This window comes from Podospora pseudopauciseta, chromosome 6 (genome assembly GCF_035222475.1).
Source record: "Podospora pseudopauciseta strain CBS 411.78 chromosome 6, whole genome shotgun sequence".
Taxonomy (NCBI): domain Eukaryota; kingdom Fungi; phylum Ascomycota; class Sordariomycetes; order Sordariales; family Podosporaceae; genus Podospora; species Podospora pseudopauciseta.
In genome coordinates, this window is record NC_085895.1 from 1157346 (window position 1) to 1173702 (window position 16357).

General features: G+C 52.1%; 5 protein-coding genes across 5 annotated transcripts; 2 read left to right on the forward strand and 3 right to left on the reverse strand.

The window, feature by feature from the left end:
- Nucleotides 1–4861: 4861 nt before the first annotated feature.
- On the forward strand, nt 4862–6247 carry QC763_605830 (uncharacterized protein; the record flags this gene model as incomplete). Its single annotated transcript, XM_062914425.1, has 1 exon — nt 4862–6247. The coding sequence occupies one exon, from the start codon at nt 4862–4864 to the stop codon at nt 6245–6247; it is 1386 nt and encodes a 461-aa protein (XP_062762662.1).
- Nucleotides 6248–8342: 2095 nt separating this feature from the next.
- ALG5 (dolichyl-phosphate beta-glucosyltransferase) lies at nt 8343–10876 on the forward strand. The gene is made up of 2 exons (XM_062914426.1): nt 8343–9337; nt 9406–10876. Exons 1-2 carry the CDS (start codon nt 9191–9193, stop codon nt 10612–10614), a joined length of 1356 nt encoding a protein of 451 aa, XP_062762663.1. The 5' UTR covers nt 8343–9190; the 3' UTR covers nt 10615–10876.
- A 1046-nt stretch (nt 10877–11922) lies between these two features.
- Nucleotides 11923–12541, reverse strand: QC763_0090960 (uncharacterized protein; the record flags this gene model as incomplete). The annotated part of the gene is given in 2 exon segments (XM_062906242.1): nt 11923–12375; nt 12386–12541. The coding sequence occupies 2 exon segments, from the start codon at nt 12539–12541 to the stop codon at nt 11923–11925; spliced, it is 609 nt and encodes a 202-aa protein (XP_062762664.1).
- Nucleotides 12542–13570: 1029 nt separating this feature from the next.
- QC763_602030 (uncharacterized protein) lies at nt 13571–14413 on the reverse strand (the record flags this gene model as incomplete). The annotated part of the gene is made up of 1 exon (XM_062914054.1): nt 13571–14413. One exon carries the CDS (start codon nt 14411–14413, stop codon nt 13571–13573), a length of 843 nt encoding a protein of 280 aa, XP_062762665.1.
- Nucleotides 14414–16051: 1638 nt separating this feature from the next.
- Nucleotides 16052–16297, reverse strand: QC763_602040 (uncharacterized protein; the record flags this gene model as incomplete). Its single annotated transcript, XM_062914055.1, has 1 exon — nt 16052–16297. The coding sequence occupies one exon, from the start codon at nt 16295–16297 to the stop codon at nt 16052–16054; it is 246 nt and encodes an 81-aa protein (XP_062762666.1).
- Nucleotides 16298–16357: the final 60 nt, after the last annotated feature.

The window sequence follows — 16357 nt, forward strand, 5'->3', positions numbered from 1 at the left end:
GCTAGAGATGACCATGGCCAACACGGGTGTTGAGAGCATCAATGTTCTCGAGGTTGCACTGACTCGATGCCCTTCCTATATCACCATGGCCACCTCGTCATAGATCGCAGTCACGCTGGCATCACGAGGCCTTATACGAAAACTACTTTTTCTTATATGCCAGCTTGCAACCAACTGCGCATTCATCTCCAAGCTTCAACTGCAGCCACTCTCACCCATTATCTATCTACCCACAACCATCACCCACCGGGGCCATTTACCGCCTTCCCACCATCACCAACCACGCCACACACCACTCTTCAGCTCTCACAATCCGATCAGGCAGTCTGCCAACCCAAACGAGCCTCTGCCGAGCAGCCATACCCAGCCCACCCTTCCTTTTCCAGCTTCATCGCCGGTAGTGGCAACGGCATCGGATCTGGCCGCATCGATGAAGGAAGTGACAGCCTGGTTGTATGCAAACCTGCCTGGCGTCGTGACAGCCGGGCAGCGGGAAAAAATTCCGAGCTGCAGCCCTTTGAGGTAGCCACCTGAAGCCAAGTCACATATTTATCTGATGTCTCTCGCGCGCTTGGGCAGTGGTGTGTCCTGTCAGGGCTTGTCAGGGGCAGGGGATGACCCAACAAGGCAGGCCAAGATAAGAGCAAGCGCCGCCGTCATTTACCGCCAGTCTTGCAACATATTCATCACCAAGAGAAGCCGGAAGCTGCACCCTGTCTTTGACACCTGCGAATTGATTCTGTCAGCCGGTCGTGCATTATCTCGATGTCTGTCTCAGAGATGATGCTACCGAGACTACCCACAAGCCCTGAGGGAAGATGAGTAATGTCTCCGGTCATGCAGGAACTTTACCCAGCCCACGAGGCTGGACAAGCTCATGAGAAAGATAGATCGACAACTTAGCACCGCCAGCGTAGCAATCATGGCTGGCTGTGGCTTCTGCCGGTCCACCCATCTGCCCATGGATATCTACATACATTGCAGTGCCGGACCTTCCTCTCGCCGAACAAGCAAACTTGGAGGGTGGAGGGTGTAGGTGTATATGTAAGGTATGCATATGCAATGTACGCACATCTTTCTATTTCTACTCTTACCACTCAAGAGCCCCCTTCCCCCCTGACCGGGAGAGATGACATGGCAGATTTGACCCCCACGCCCGGGCCTGCATGGCTGGTGTCTGCTCTCTCTCCCTCAGCCTCTCTTAACTTTTCGGGGCCCGCTCATACAGGCCAAGCATACCACTCCAATGCTGACGTTGGATGACATGGCCTATCTGGCGGTTCCTGATCCTGCCGTTTGTAATGTATGCAGTCATGGTGGAAGCGTGTTAAGCGCGTCAGTTAATACAGCAAACACGTACCGAAGGAAAAAAAAAACCCTAGTTATGCAGGGACCTTGGACCAAACCAGTGTTTTGTTCTGTTTGGGAGAATACATCCATGTTTACGAACAGGAGCTCGGAAAACCGAATACTACCTTACGTACTCTAACCCAAGTTTACCTCTGGCCCATCCGTCCGAGATCTTTGGAACATAAAAACAGAGGCAAGCTAGATAAGGCGAACACGTAGGTAAGAAACAGGCGTCGACACTAGCACGAAACGAGTACGAGCCAGCCCGCATGGTCGAGTTACCTATCTCTTATCTCTGCGGCAGCATATACAGTACACAGCAGCAGAAACAAAAACAGGGACACCACTGGGACACTGTTTTTCCGTCAGTCCAAAAGCTGCCGTCCAACCTGCACCCCATCCGTGTCTGTGTACACAGCAAGCCACAACAAGCAGGCCAAGAAGGCTTTGGTGAGATTTCTTCGATTTCCAAGATTTTTCGCACAAGAAGCCAAGGTATCGGATCAGGCACTTGATTTTTTTTTTTGGAATTTCTTTTCTTTCTTTTTTTTTTTTTTTTTTTTTTTGTTTCTCTCTGGAAACAATAGCGAGCGATTTTTTTTCTCAGATTGGGTTGGATCAGGTAGGTAATTGGACCGTATTACGACCCTCAGGACCCGAATCCTCACCAGCATATCTATCTCTAACCCGGTCAATATCATCCCAGCGTTGCATCTCAACATGCGGATCATATCTGTCTGTCGGTGTCAGCCCTGCTGGGAGGATGGATGGTATCTTTGCTTTGGGGTCCACTTGATAGAGAGCAACATGAAAAAAATGCGGATGGGCAGGAGGTTTGTGCGGTTGAGGAGGTTGATGAGATGAAACACATCAACAGCTGTTTGGTCGGGATGAACTGATGGCAGTTGACAGCGCGGTTAGGTGGGTGGATTTCAGAGGGGGGGCAGAGCCGCAGCGCTGAACATGCCTGGGCTAGGTAAGAAATGATCTCTGGCAGGGAACCAAGATATTGCGATTTCCAGTGATTTTAGCCGTTTCTTTTTATTTTGTTTCTTTTTTCTTGGGGAAAATAACAAGGAAAGAAAACGGGCAAGTGCCGACAACAGCGGCAAACACAACACCGCATCAACCTTGTTCTAGAGCAAGCAACAGAACTTGTCAGAAAAGAACGGCCGCGGTCGTTTCTTTCTCCTCTTAACCGAACGATTCTGCAGCTGAAACGGACGGTCTGCCCAACCGTTGCCTCTCTCCCCACTCCGGCGAGTGCCTCCGAGCAACGGACTGCTGTCAGTCAGACTGTGTGGGAATCTGTGAACTAATTAGCGTCAACGGTCCCCGCAATACGCAATACATACAACACACGGTTTCTTTGGTTTCTTTGGAAGCGTTTAGAAAGAACTTCAACGGGGAAGACGGCAGCTTGGTAGCTGGAAATGCATGACTGACAGCAAAAAAAAAAAGATGAGACATCGTCTGTTGTTTTAACCTTTTCTCCGATTCCATCAACCCATGTTTTGGATTGTCCTGTTAGCGCAGATCATTTGTGGTATCCAAAGCGAGTTTAGCTTGCCTAGCGCTGCAACCCCCCAAGAGGTTTAGCAAGCGAGGGTTTTTATTTATTTTTATTTTGGAACGGTCACATCGGCGATAGGGAGTGGTGGCGCTATTGAAGATCGAGACAGCCGCGATAGGAATGGTTGGTTGGGCGGTGGAGGAGCTGGAAGGTCTTCTTCAGAAAGAATGTCTCTGATCCAACCGACTTCCAGAGCTTTATGATATGGAGCCCGGTGGCTGTCAAAAAAGATACTAATAAAAGAAAGGACCCTGATTGTCTCACAACGCCTGTTTGTTGCGGCGGCGAGACATTCATCCAATTCATAACTTGGAGCAACAACAAACTGGGAAGGCTTTTATATAGGTATATATGGGTTTATTCGAAAAGGCAATCAAATTCTGTGCGAGGGTGGATATGATTTCATCTTCCCCTTGTACTGCGTAGAATTGGCGGCGGCACGGTTCATGTCAATTCAGACCCCTGCCCAGGCCCGAAAAGTGCGGCTGGGCTCGACGTTGCATTCTGCCAAAAGATGGGTCTCTTTCTGAAAGAGAGAAACCGGGCGGGTGGTGTCCCGAGTGTCGACGATGATTTGTTGGTGAGCGGGAAGTCGGTCGTTCTGTCTGCGTGTCTGGCGTCGCACATGTGTGTGTACATACATGAAATGGTAGTAGCTATTCCAGAGCATCGGGAACTGATAACGCCAAGTCCTCCCTTCCATTCTCGCGGGGGCTCGGCAGGTTCAAGGTTCAAGGTACTCGACACTGGAATACGAGGGGGAGGGGGCCCACTGTTTCTGTATGCGTGGCTCCAACAACGACAGGTCCAGAGGTCTCCCCCAATCCACCGACAAGATACCTGATGCTTTCTTGGAGAAGACTCACCTGTTGGAGAGAGGAGTAGGTGCATTTCTGCACCTGCCTTACTCGTCCCGTCGTTGCTTTGGGACCATCAGAATGGTGCACATTGTGCCTCCGTACCCCGCCAGGCCAGACCACCGCAGGGTAGCAAGGATGCATGGGTGGTGTGTGTGTGTGAGGTAGGTACCTGGGTACAGCATGTCTTGGGGGTCGAGGAAAGAAAAACCCCCGCGTGGCTAACTTACCCCCTCCCCTGTTGATGCATGGATTGCCAATGCGGCGCCTGTTCTTGTCCTTGATGCCAGTCCGGTTTGAGCAAGTCTCGCACCCGACGGGACACTCGAGGGCTGAAAAAGCCCAGATTGGATCTAGCCGTGCCTGGAGTCGTTCGGAACAAGTCTGTTCTCATATAATGCCCGCCTTCTCTCTGTCTGACCCCATCAGGCAGAGCCCTCCTCCTGGAAATTCGCATCCCGAACCACACAGCCCTCCGAGTCTTTCGACTGACTGACTGACTAACACACCACCAGCAGCCAGCCTTGTGTCTTCTCTTCTCTGTGTAGCATCCAGAGGTCTCTCTTCGCTACACTATCCTGCCTACCATCTAGCGCTGCTTGGCCAGACCGATCATTCTTGGCTGCTCTACTCGCCTCACTCAAAAGTTGGAGAGTTCCCATCCCGAATTTGCAACTGGATTTTCCCGGGTTTCGATCATTGTTCCTTGGATCTAGAACACGGCTGTCACCGAGCACGCCTGCTGCCTTCAGCCGAACTTGTCATTCAGCTTCGAGATTGCCCGAGGACCCTGAGTTGCACTCAACCATTTAACATCTTCGAACCTCGCTACCTCCCGTCCTTCCATGCGACCTTGAAGGCACTTAATATAAACAGACGCAACCTGCACCACCCCGCAGCATCCCAACCAATATCGACTTTGATCAGGTGCTTTTGACACACGATTGTGACGTCGGAGACTCCCATTACCCGCTTCTGCCTCTCACGACGCTTCCATCTTCTGGACTTGCCCCTTTCCTGGAAACAACACATCTTCCCGTGCGCAGATCGCTGGTCGGGGACGCAAGGCCAATCCTTCGCCATGTCCATGTTCTCGTTCATCAGAAAGGGCCGACAAGCAGCCAAGGAGCACAAGGCCGAAAAGGCCGAGAAGGCAAAGAGGGAAGCCGAGAAGCCTCCTTACAGGCACATCCCAAAACATGCCGCCATCGACGCGGTATCATCGGGGCCTGCTGGGTGGAGGTCCGAGGACCGCCAGAAGATTGTTGATCAGAACAAGCGGAGGAGTGCCATGACCACCAGTGGCATGAACATGACTGGCCAGCCTCGCATTCACAGCTCTCTCTCCCACGTTTCATTCCCAGCTGCCTTCGCTACCCCGGTGGTCCCCAGGACGTACAGCCACAGCAGCATGCCCGCCGGTTGGGCGTCTGGGGATATGAACTACAGCAACGTCGACGTCTCTAGTTCGTCGGTGAAGGGCAAAGAGGTCGACAGGAGTACATCAGCCTCGCTTTATCTGAGCCGATCAGCAGCTAGATTGTCAGCTGGGCGATATCCAATGAACATGAACGCCGTCATTGGCACCGGTGATCTCTCAGTCTCGCCTGTCGACAGCTCCAGCAACTCGACAAGCTCGCAGGACGATCTGGAGATGGAGCCCATCAAGCACGCATCCCTCCCACCAGTGACGAGCAAGACAAGAGGCTACTCAAGACCCATGAGCGACAGCGGCTCCATCCACCGCCTTCACCCAGCCCGAAGACTCTCCGACGCTGAACAAAACACCACCCCCACCCCGGCCCCAGCGCGCACCTCCTACTCCCCACGCACGAGCTCCCTCCCCGCCGGCATCCCCCCCGTCCCAGCAATCCCGGCCATGCAATTCGGCGCCGCGATCACAACCTCCACCGTCTCCTCCACCACCGCCTCGGCAGCCAGCTCCGTAACCATGGTCCCCATCGCCTCGAGCGTTTCTCTCCACACCAACAATACCAAACCAATAATCAAAAACGTCGAAGAACGCCGCGACGTGGCGGTTATTTCCCTGACCCCCGAACCCTCCAGCGACGAGGAAGTCTCCCCCGTCGGAACCGCCATCTCCCCCATCACCACCTCCCCTACCAAGAACAAGAGGAGGACGTGCAAACCCAGCCGTTTCCCCGAGCTGGAGACGATCAACTCGAATATTTCCATCGCCGCGGTTGAGACACCTCTCTCCTCGGTGCCGTCATCGGAGAAGGACGGTCCCAAACTTGCGGTGACGGAAATTCATGAGAAGATTCGGCCTACGTCCACGATTGCGGCGACGCTCCCGATTGATTTTGATGAAAACAGCCTGCCGACGCCAAAGGCGCTTGACCTGCCTGCGCCGGTGGCTCAAAAGCAGGGGAAGTTGAGCAAGAACCCGGGGAGGAAGGGAAGGTGGTCGTTGAGGGGGCATAAGAGTGCTGCTGTCGCTGTTTAGCCAGGTAAACTAACACAATCACCACCCCCAATTGCAGCCGACGCAACCTCTCTTTTGTTTTGATGGGAAGGAGTTTTTGCTGTATCATCATGAGCACACATGGGCCTGTTCAGTTTCGCCCGGCCTTTTTCTTTTCTTTTGTATCAACCTTGGCAAGCGAGCGTAGCAGGGCGTTGGGATAATTTTTTTTATTTGAATTCTTTTTTTTTTAATCATAAGCGTGTTTATTTTGTGTGTGGGGGGAGGGGGGGGGGGATGTAATGCCTGGCGTTAAAAGTTGGATCTTTTTATTATCTACTGTCTAGGTACGCAAGGAGGGGAATGATGACATGGAAACTGGAATGGATTGGAAATATTTCACTAGATGGATGGATGGACGGGCATTGGGATAGCTACGATAGCAGAAACTCGGGAAGAACACACCCGCCAAGTAGGTCACTGTTCAATCTGTCGATGATAAGACCTCTCTCCAACATGCAGAAAATGTGATCGTATCAACATCCAGAGATAGGAGAAATCCCATGATTCCAGACCAGGGGCGGCGCGCTTTTACCACGTGGGACTAAGCTATCCATAACGGGGTTGGTTTAGGAGCATAAGGCTAGGCCTAGCTCGGCGGGTTCAGCTCTTGTCTTGCAAGCCACTTGAGTTGCCGGATTTGGAGTTAGCGGCGCGCCAGATTGGGCAGAGGATGGTGTGAATGGGCGGAACGAGGCGGCGGGACGAAGAGAGTGACAAGACGGAGGGGTTTGGAGATGGACTGGGCGCTGCGCATGAGGAGGTAAGGCGGACTGGTGGTGGTGATGATGGTGATACACACACATGAGCACAGCCAGCGGACGGGCATCAATGCTAAAGACGGCGACTCACCGCGTTGCTCTTTTGCAGACCATCATGATGATGATGATGCTGATGATGATGACGGAGGCGGCGTAAAGCTAATACCTCTGGCGGATTCAATAATTCGTCTTTTGCAATTTCCACCATCTCATCGGTGCCCCATCAGACATCAGTGCCATATGACCGGTGATGAAAACCTGCCGAATCTATTATTCTTTACTAGCAATACCCGAGACATTTCAGATCTGCCGTTTGGACAGTGTCAACTTGCCAGTCTGTGTGTGTGGAATTCAACAGTCGGTCCAGACTGACTCCAACTTCTGCTCCAACAACCAACCCCAATATGTCTCCAACTACCTATCATGCAGCGATACACCTCCAGAATGGACAGCACAAGAGAAGGCTAATGCAGGGATTTGCCCATCGGGAGGCAACTGGTGGGGAGGGGAAAGACAGCAAATAATACCCCGTAGATAGCTTGGCTGTCCCAACTCCGGAGAAAAGCTCCGGGCCCGAACAGACAGACAACTTCTTCTGCTCGATCAAACAACAAATCAAGGAAATCCGAAACCAGACTATCCGTCCCGTTGTGCAAAAACCGGTGAGAATGTTGGGGAACGGGAGGGGGGTGGGTGGGTGGTTGGGCTCGACGAGGCCATACCATACCGCATCGAATCAACTTCACCGCTTGATGTCGAGGTTGCAGACGGACGTCATGTCAAAGTCCCGGATGGTGTCAGAAAACTAGTGATTCCAGCTGGTCGGGAAAGAGAAGAAATAAAAACTAGCTACCCATGCTAGGTGTGTTGTCAGTAAACCTTGCCTATTTGGGTGGTGGTGTTGTGGCGTGGGGGTCAGTCAATCAAGCTCACAACACCAGGATCTGCACGTTGATAGATAAGGTCTGCCTTGCTAGACATACATGAACGGAAAAAATGTCTCACTCGTCTCTCTTGCTCAAAGATATCATTCACGAAGGAAGTCAGGTTGGCATGAAAGTTCCCGAACCACACAGCTCACATGTGGCCCGACATCATACCATGCCCAACTTTCCCAAGCCCCCTCCATCTGATCAGTTTTGTAGGAAAAAGGGAGGGTGGCACTGGGGCTCAAGCCTCAGCGGGTGATCGCAGAGGAGAGAGGGGGACCCTTAGCTGGCCATTTCTCGTCCCAAGTACACCGACGGGCCAGCCTCACCGGGATGCATTGATAGGAGCTGCGGTGTACCGCCTCCAGTGTGAGTGGTGGTGGGATGGGACCATGGTCGTATTATAGATCCCCCAGCCGGAGGCGGTACCGGAAATCGTCTACCGGTGTGTTGAGGCAAGTGGATGGGATGGGCTGATGGCGGGAGAAGAAAAGCTGATAGCGCATGCGGTGTTACCTGGAAAAGAGAGAAAATAGTTACACCGCGCTTCCCAAATCTGCAACAAGACGACTGGGACTGCGAGTGAGTAATTCTCAGCCTTTGTTAAAGAACATCTGAACTTTTCCGAGCCAGTGAAGTATCGTATCACCAGGCATAATCATGCTATTCTCCTCAGCTCGTACCTAGGAGTGCTCGCATGAGGGGTACCTACAAACTTACAACAAGATAACCGTCTTCAACCACCGTTAAACAAAGCAACAAAATCGTCTCTCACACTGTCGAAATCACATGCCTCCCGTTGTCCCAGAAATCCCAAGACAAGGAAGCGATGGCATTCCTTTCTTGAACTTCTCGAACTAAAAACCCCCCGTCCTATTGGAAGCAAGTGGATCTCCATTGTGGGCCCCTCCCCGAAGATCGACAGGAACTCCGCCAACATGATTCGCCAGCCTTGCTCCCCTCGCGCCCCACTGGGTCTCGCATTCAGTTCCCAGGTGTCATCATCTCGCAGCTCTCGCTTACAGCCTTGCACCCTTCTTGTTGCCAAACCTCCAGATGGCCTTTTGAAGGTCGTCGAGTTGCAAAACAACTTTCGCCGAGCGGAGCAGATGATACCCCCATGATTTCCTAGTCCTGATTTTTGCAAGATCGTTTCCAGCGCGCGGTGACAGCGCGACCGCTTTTTCTTGCCTTTCGTGTTCGGCGCCCCCGGCTCGGTGCAATTCACCACCAAAATGGCAGCCGACAACAGCAACACCACCGAGCGCCTCGTCGCAGCAGCCACCCAGCTCATATCCCTCCTCTTCACCACCGCGCGCGAACAGCCAATCCGGTTGTTCTTTCTATTCGTCTTTCCCCTAGCCCTCTTTGGCATAATCTCTGTAAGCCATCTCCTGCCCTTACAGCACCCTCCTTACTTGCCCAGCTAACCACCCCCTTCCCCCCGTAGATCTACCTCCTCCTCCACCTCCTAGCCCCTAAACCCCGCCCCCCCTACCCCTCGGAAAAAACCTACCTCACCACCCTGCCCTCAGGCGCCATCTCCCCCCCAAGACCCCTCCCCTGCTGGTACGACCGCTGGCACGCCGAAGGCTGCCTCAAAGAGCAATACCCCACCGTCCCGGACGGGTTCGACGTCCCCGACCAAGCCAGCATCGAGCCCGCAGAGGTCGAAGTGAGCGTTGTCGTTCCTGCCTACAACGAACAAGACAGGATAGAAGTCGCTCTCGAAGAAATGGTCGAGTATCTCGACGCGAATTTCGGGCGCGGTCAGGAAGGAGGGTCCGGGAGGTTGTTGCCTACGTTGGAGAGACCTAAGCCCGGAGCAGGGACGCCGGGATCGAGACCGTCGACGCCGCACAGGTTGGTTTTCAAGTGTGAGAATGCACTTGGTGGGGGGAGGGGGCAGTCACCGCCGAGGGAGCGGCTGCCGAGGGGGTATGAGATTATTGTTGTTGATGATGGGAGCGAGGACAGGACGGTGGAGGTGGTGTTGGAGTTTGGAAGACGGCGTGGGTTGCATGATGTGCTCAGGGTGGTGAGTCTGGAGAAGAATAGAGGGAAGGGGGGGAGTGTGACGCATGGGTTGAGGCACGTGAGGGGGAAATACGCCGTCTTTGCCGACGCGGACGGGGCGTCTAGGTTCAGCGACCTGGGCCGCCTCATTGAAGGTTGTGAGGATGTTGTTGATGGATCCAACCGGGGCGTTGCCATTGGCAGCAGGGCTCATCTTGTCGGGAGCGAAGCTGTCGTCAAGAGGTCGGCCATTCGGAACTTTTTGATGAGGTCGTTCCACTTTGTGCTCATGATCCTCACCCCGCCGGCGACGTCGAGGATACGGGATACGCAGTGCGGGTTTAAGCTGTTCTCGAGGGCGGCGCTGCCGCATATTGTGCCGTATATGCACGCTGAGGGCTGGATTTTTGATATTGAAATGTTGATGCTGGCGGAGAGCGCGCCGGCGACGCCGGTCCTGGCGAGTGATGGGAGCGTGATTGGGACCAGTTATGGGATCAAGGTGGCGGAGGTGCCGGTTGGGTGGGAGGAGGTGGGCGGGAGCAAGATGAGTCTTGTGAAGGACAGTGTTAGGATGGCGGTTGGGTTGGCGGTGCTGAGGGCGAGTTGGATGCTGGGGGTTTATAGGAGGAGGTTGACGTAGTTTTGGTAGGGGGGTTTTACGGCTGGTGTATATGTTGTAATATATGGGAATCCGTGTTGTCTTTCAGGGCTTTGGACTTTGGAGGTGTAAAGTGTGACTGATATGCGAGTTTGAAGTGAGAATATGTCTCGGGTTGAGACTTGAGGGGTGTGGTTTAGGTATCTAGGATCACGCGCTGGGCTTTATCTATACATAAGGGATGATAAATAGCAAAAGAACTAAAAACTATCTGGCAAAAGATCAAAAACATACAACGTCAGGGATTCCCCAGTCGTCACCGACCTGAGTACTGATCTGACGGTCATGTAGGATAACTGTGAGGATGGGCAGCTCCAAAAAGAGTATATTGTTTACCTCAAGATATGGAAGACGCTATGCTGGCAAACGGATATGGAACGGCACAGCTTGAGCCCGTTTCCACCGTTAGTTGGCGGACAATGCGGACACACCCATGCCGTGCACAAGATACGGGCTAAGCCAAGGCACCAATCATTTTGAGGTAAGCCCACAGATATCCCGCAGCATGGTCGGTTGGCACGTTGGACACCTGGAGTGGTTGGGTGACGATGGGTTGGTGATAGGTTGATTGGACACTTGGAATAGTTGGGTGATGATAGGTAATAAGGGAGCAGGATAAAAGCGGATTGCTAGGGTAAACTAACGGTGTAGATCACAGCTATGCTGGTACAAAACCCTCAAAGCCCCAAAGGGGTGGTCTCGCCCCACTCGTTCTAGATTCCCAAGTGTTCCGAAGAAAGTTGAGTGCATGCAACGCGTTGTTGAACTGTATATAAGAATAGATCCCCAGAATAAGGGTCTCTATTCTCTGCTGCTGGTCTTTCCGCGGACATGCCAGCCCAGTTAAGAAGCAAGGAAAGAGCAGGAGATACTGCGTGTGATCTGGCCTGATAAGGGTGTCGAATAACCCTAGTAAAGTGTTTATCTCCACTTCTAAATGCTCCCCAAAAAGTTGTCCGATATGTACTTTGAGTATATATCGATATGCAAAAAGCAAAAGATCTGTTTAAACTCCCCCGCATCCTTGCCCCATATCTCCTCAGAGAAATGCATCACCTAAGAATTCACAGACAAGATCGTCCCCATTCCAAACCTTCTCCCCCCAATCTCCAACCCCTCCGGTCCCACCACCCTAGGCAAGTTCATCGGCACAGGCGCAAACATCCTCAGTCCTTCCTTAATACAAGCCTGCAGATAAACCAACCTCTTCGCCTGTCCCCAACTCACCACCCTCCCCTCCCCTCCCCCTTCTCTCCCTTGTAACTCCAATACCTCCCCTCTAGCCCTTCCCTAAACCCCCGGTGTCCGTATCATATAATACACAAAACTCTGCAAAGCGCAACTAACCGTCTCACTCGCCGCCCCAACCGTACTCACCGTCACAGCCTGCACATCCCGCCACTTGATTCTCTCAGGATCCTTCTCCATCGCCCTAAACCAGCACCCCACACTATCAAACCTCGACTCATCATCTCTTTCATCCCGCAACCTCGTCTTCATCGCTTTAATCGTCGTCTCAAATAAATGCCCATAAGGCAGAATATTCAACCAGGTAACCACCGGGTTCCCCAGCGGCGCAACATGAAAATAATAATAAAATGCCATGGCAGAAGCGTACATTGACAACCAGTACCCATTCGCAATTGCGTTCCCAATATCAGTCCCTGTTTTCAAGAAGCCGAATTGACTGGAGAAGAGGATCTCCTCTGTTACATCAAACGACGTGAATGTGAAATACTTTGTCTATATTAACCTGTTCCCCTGTTTGGGCAAAACGGTCGAGGTGGCTGAGAAGCAAGGAGATGACGTTGTCGATCTGGGGTTCTGACCGTAACACGTTAGTGAGGGCGTACCCCGAGGCAAAAGCCTTGTTTTTTCCCATCTTCTTCTTTGGGTCGGTGGTGGCCATGGGGCTTTGGAAGCGGTAGTCTGGGATGGCGGTCATGCGGTACCAGGGACCTTTTCTGAGGTGAGAGTTTCCGAGGATCTTTTTGATGGCGTCGGGGTGGGAGACGGAGACTTCTTTGTGGGCGAGGCGGACGAAGTGACCGTGTTTTTCGTGGAGGGAGATGAGTTGGGTGTTTTGGTCGCCTTTGAGGATGTGGCGGATGTGTCAGAGGCGGGAGATGGAGGCGAGGGGTGGGCCGGGGATGGGGGAGAGGGGGTGGAGGAGGCGGCGGTGGAGGATGATGGATGTGAGGGTTGCGAAGATGATCTGGATGGCTAGGGTCCAGCTCATGGGGGGGTTTTATCTAGTAAGAGATCCATTTTTATGTCAATGGTTGAGTAAAACGTGAAGCTCTGAGAGATCTGAGAGAGGAGAAAGGATTCAAGTGTCTCGTTCGGTTCATGTCATAATTCTTATCGTCTGGCCAAAGTCGCAGTCTTGAAGGGTGACATCCAATGCCTTGCATGCAGTTTCATCAGAACCGGTTAAGCAAATCAGAACCGTTGATATGATTCGGAAAGCCAGAGGGTGTGGGTCTCTCAGCGATGCACGATCGTCGCTGGAGATGCCCAAACGAGACACAACAGCGGAACTATGGCTGACTGTGCACACATTATACAGCGCACATGTCAGCCCTATACTAGTGACGGAGAAATGCTACGGTAGAACAGGCTTGGATTTGGAAGCTCCGAAAGACTGACAGAACAGGTCCATCATTGCCAGCACGTTAGCTGGCAAAATTAGCTCCAAATATGCTACCACTGAGCCCGTGAGCCCACAACAACACACATCCAAAGGAAATATGTTTGACAAAACCGACCCAGCTGAAGCACATTCATTATTTCAAATCAACCAACGTTAAAAAGTCTGACACTAACAGCAACCCTGGACATCGGCCCGCAGACCCGCCAACCAAATCTGACCGATTGTGGGATGTAGTTAAGGCCGCTCTAGCTCTGGGATACAGCATCATTCACCTCCACAGAAGCCTCATTCGACTTTTCCCCATTTATTCCCCTCCTGCTTCTCCCTTAACCACTCCTCCAATTTCCTCAAACCATAGTCATCATGCTCCTTTTTGGAGTGACGAAAGAACTCCTCGCACCAACCAGGCGTTCCACATGATTGTACCACTTCTCTAAACGGAGCGCATCCCCCAAAATCAATCAGCACCGGCATCCCGTCCCGAACCATGATGTTTTGCGGATTTAAGTCATTGTGTGCCAGTCCCAAAGAGTGAAGGTAGTCGATCGCTGACTGGACACCAGCAAGAAACCTCTCATTGTCAAGAGGCTCAAACCCATCGGGGGCATTGACGTACTGATCAAGCGTCTGGTCCAGTCGTTCCACAAAGAAGGATGTGATACGGCCACGGCAAGTACGACAACCAAGGTAGCGGATGATATACGGATGCGGTGCCTTGGAGATCTTCTCCATGATAAGGGTCTCATGAAGGAGTTCCTTCCAGACAAAGTCTGTACCGACGAAGTCGTCATAGTGCTGTATACCAGGTCGTTTGAGGAAGGAGTTCGCTTCGTTGATGTGATCAGGTGCAAGGGTCAACTCGATGTCTTTTGGGATTGCGGGGAAGATCTCCTCATCCGGGATGCGGGTAAGGAGTTGGCCGATCTCGTCAAAAGATAATTCTCTCTTGTTGCGTGTAGTTTTGCCGAAGTAGACCTCTTCATCTTGGGTGATATGCAGGAACATGCAAGACTTGGCGAGTCCAGTTTCGGCGTCCTGTGACTCCACGATGGTCAGGTCATGGTAGGATGTAATGGTTGGCTGTGTTTTCTCGACCACCGTGTGAGTTCCATCATGATCGTTCGCCATGGTACTAGAAATTAACTTGAAAGCTCTGATGGTTGTGCAGTCATGTCTCTCCGGCACGTTGAGGTGTTTGGTGTTGTGTTTTTATGTTTGTCGTGGTGGGACCAACAAGTGAAACTGCTCCCGCACTTTCGATTTATGCATCAATATTTGATGGTGGGACAAAAGCCTCATTAGGTGGCCCATGCTGGCTGGAAGCCTACCTTATCTAGGTGGCTCAACACCATGTTATTATACGGCTCTTCAACTGGGTTTGGGCAAACGCCACAATTATCACCAAGCCAGTTATCCAGTCTACGGGGACTTCCCTCGGTGATCTCTCGCTGCAAATGTACTATTCCCTGCAGCCGGTCGCCGTATCTATGACCAATATGATCGGCCAAAGTAAGAAAAACGCACTTTTCCTGCGGCTTGATTCAATGTTTGGTCAGCACGAGAGCCTGCCTGCTTGAGGAAAGTCCCTGGTGACGACAAGTGGGAGGTGGTTGGGTTTAAGGTGTTGGACACTGTCTATAAAGCCTGGGGTAACTTCCCCTATGCCGCAAATATGTTTTCTCCTTTTCTTCATCATCGCAAACGCTACGGCAAACACCAACCACGCCGCAATCTACATTCAATCCCAGAAGCCCAGGGTTAGTAACCAGCTCAGGATACCTAGGGACCTATCAACATCTTCTACTTTGTCATCATATCAAGAAGCTTTAAGCAACTAGACATGCGTGCCTACGGTACTGACCTTTGAACAAAGCTCCTGCCACACATCTAGTCTTTCAAGATGTGAGCTAGCTGAGTCGACCATAGAAAAGTGTCCTAGAGTTGACATAACATTCAGGTGCACCACCTCTACCACAACCAAGGTTGTCACTACCACCGATGGCAAAACCACAACAACTACCACCACGAAGAAAGTGGATTGCGGGCAAGCCACCTGCTCTACCAGCGCTTCGTATCAAGGATAATAAGCGGCAACAGGGCTCTTCCGATGCCATGCCCTGCCCTTGAGGAGTTTACTGGCTGCGGAGCACAGTGTGAAGGAGGAAGGGAAATTCGTGCTTTGGGATTGTTACTAGAGTAGCGCGATAGCTACCTATTCTACACATCGTTTTGCACCTTTCGGGTCAACAATTGAACGTACATCTTCTGGCTACCCACATCAATCAATGCTCCATCAAAGTCTCCAAATACTCGCGCGTCTGCCAAAACCAGTCATCAAGCCCTCTTTTTTCAAGCTTCTCCGCTCCATAGTTTAACGCGCGCTGGAGGCCATCTCTGTTCACCCCTTCACCCCTCGAGTTGGCCGAGTGAATTAACTCCCTGAGAAGCTCATCAAACTTCTTGTCCGTCCTCTTATGGAACCTCGTCACCTCCTTGGACGACGGCACGACCAAGCACTCTCTAACAAACCCAATGGCCCTAATAGCCTGGCTATTTGCATCTTCGTGGTCCATGAGCGATAGTTCCTTGATTGGCGTCAGATACTGCTCCATCGACTTGTCGAGGTCATCGTGGGTTGCACACTCGTCCAGGACAAGCTTGATGTTGTAAGCGCGGATCTTGTCCTCCAGCTCGTTGGCACGAAACAAGGGCCCGCGCCGGGATAGCATGAGAGCCCTTATTGTTGGGGGGTAGTCCTCTTTGGTTTCAATGTGTTGGACGCATGCATGCCATGTGATGAGTGCGCAACTGGGATGTCGTCAGAAGAGGCTTACCTGGTTTGAAGCCCAGACTGTGCGCCCAGGCAACTAATTTATCCCCCACCTTCGCCCCAAAATAACTCCCCCCAGCCTTCATGTAATAATCCCACACATTCCAATGCAGACTCGGCCACGCATTATTGATCATCTTCAATCCTAGGACCAAGCCTGCGCGGGTAGGAGGGAACGACATCGGTAGCTTGGGGGCCCTGTTGAGCGCGACGACGTCTAGCGTCCAGATCAACCATCGTGG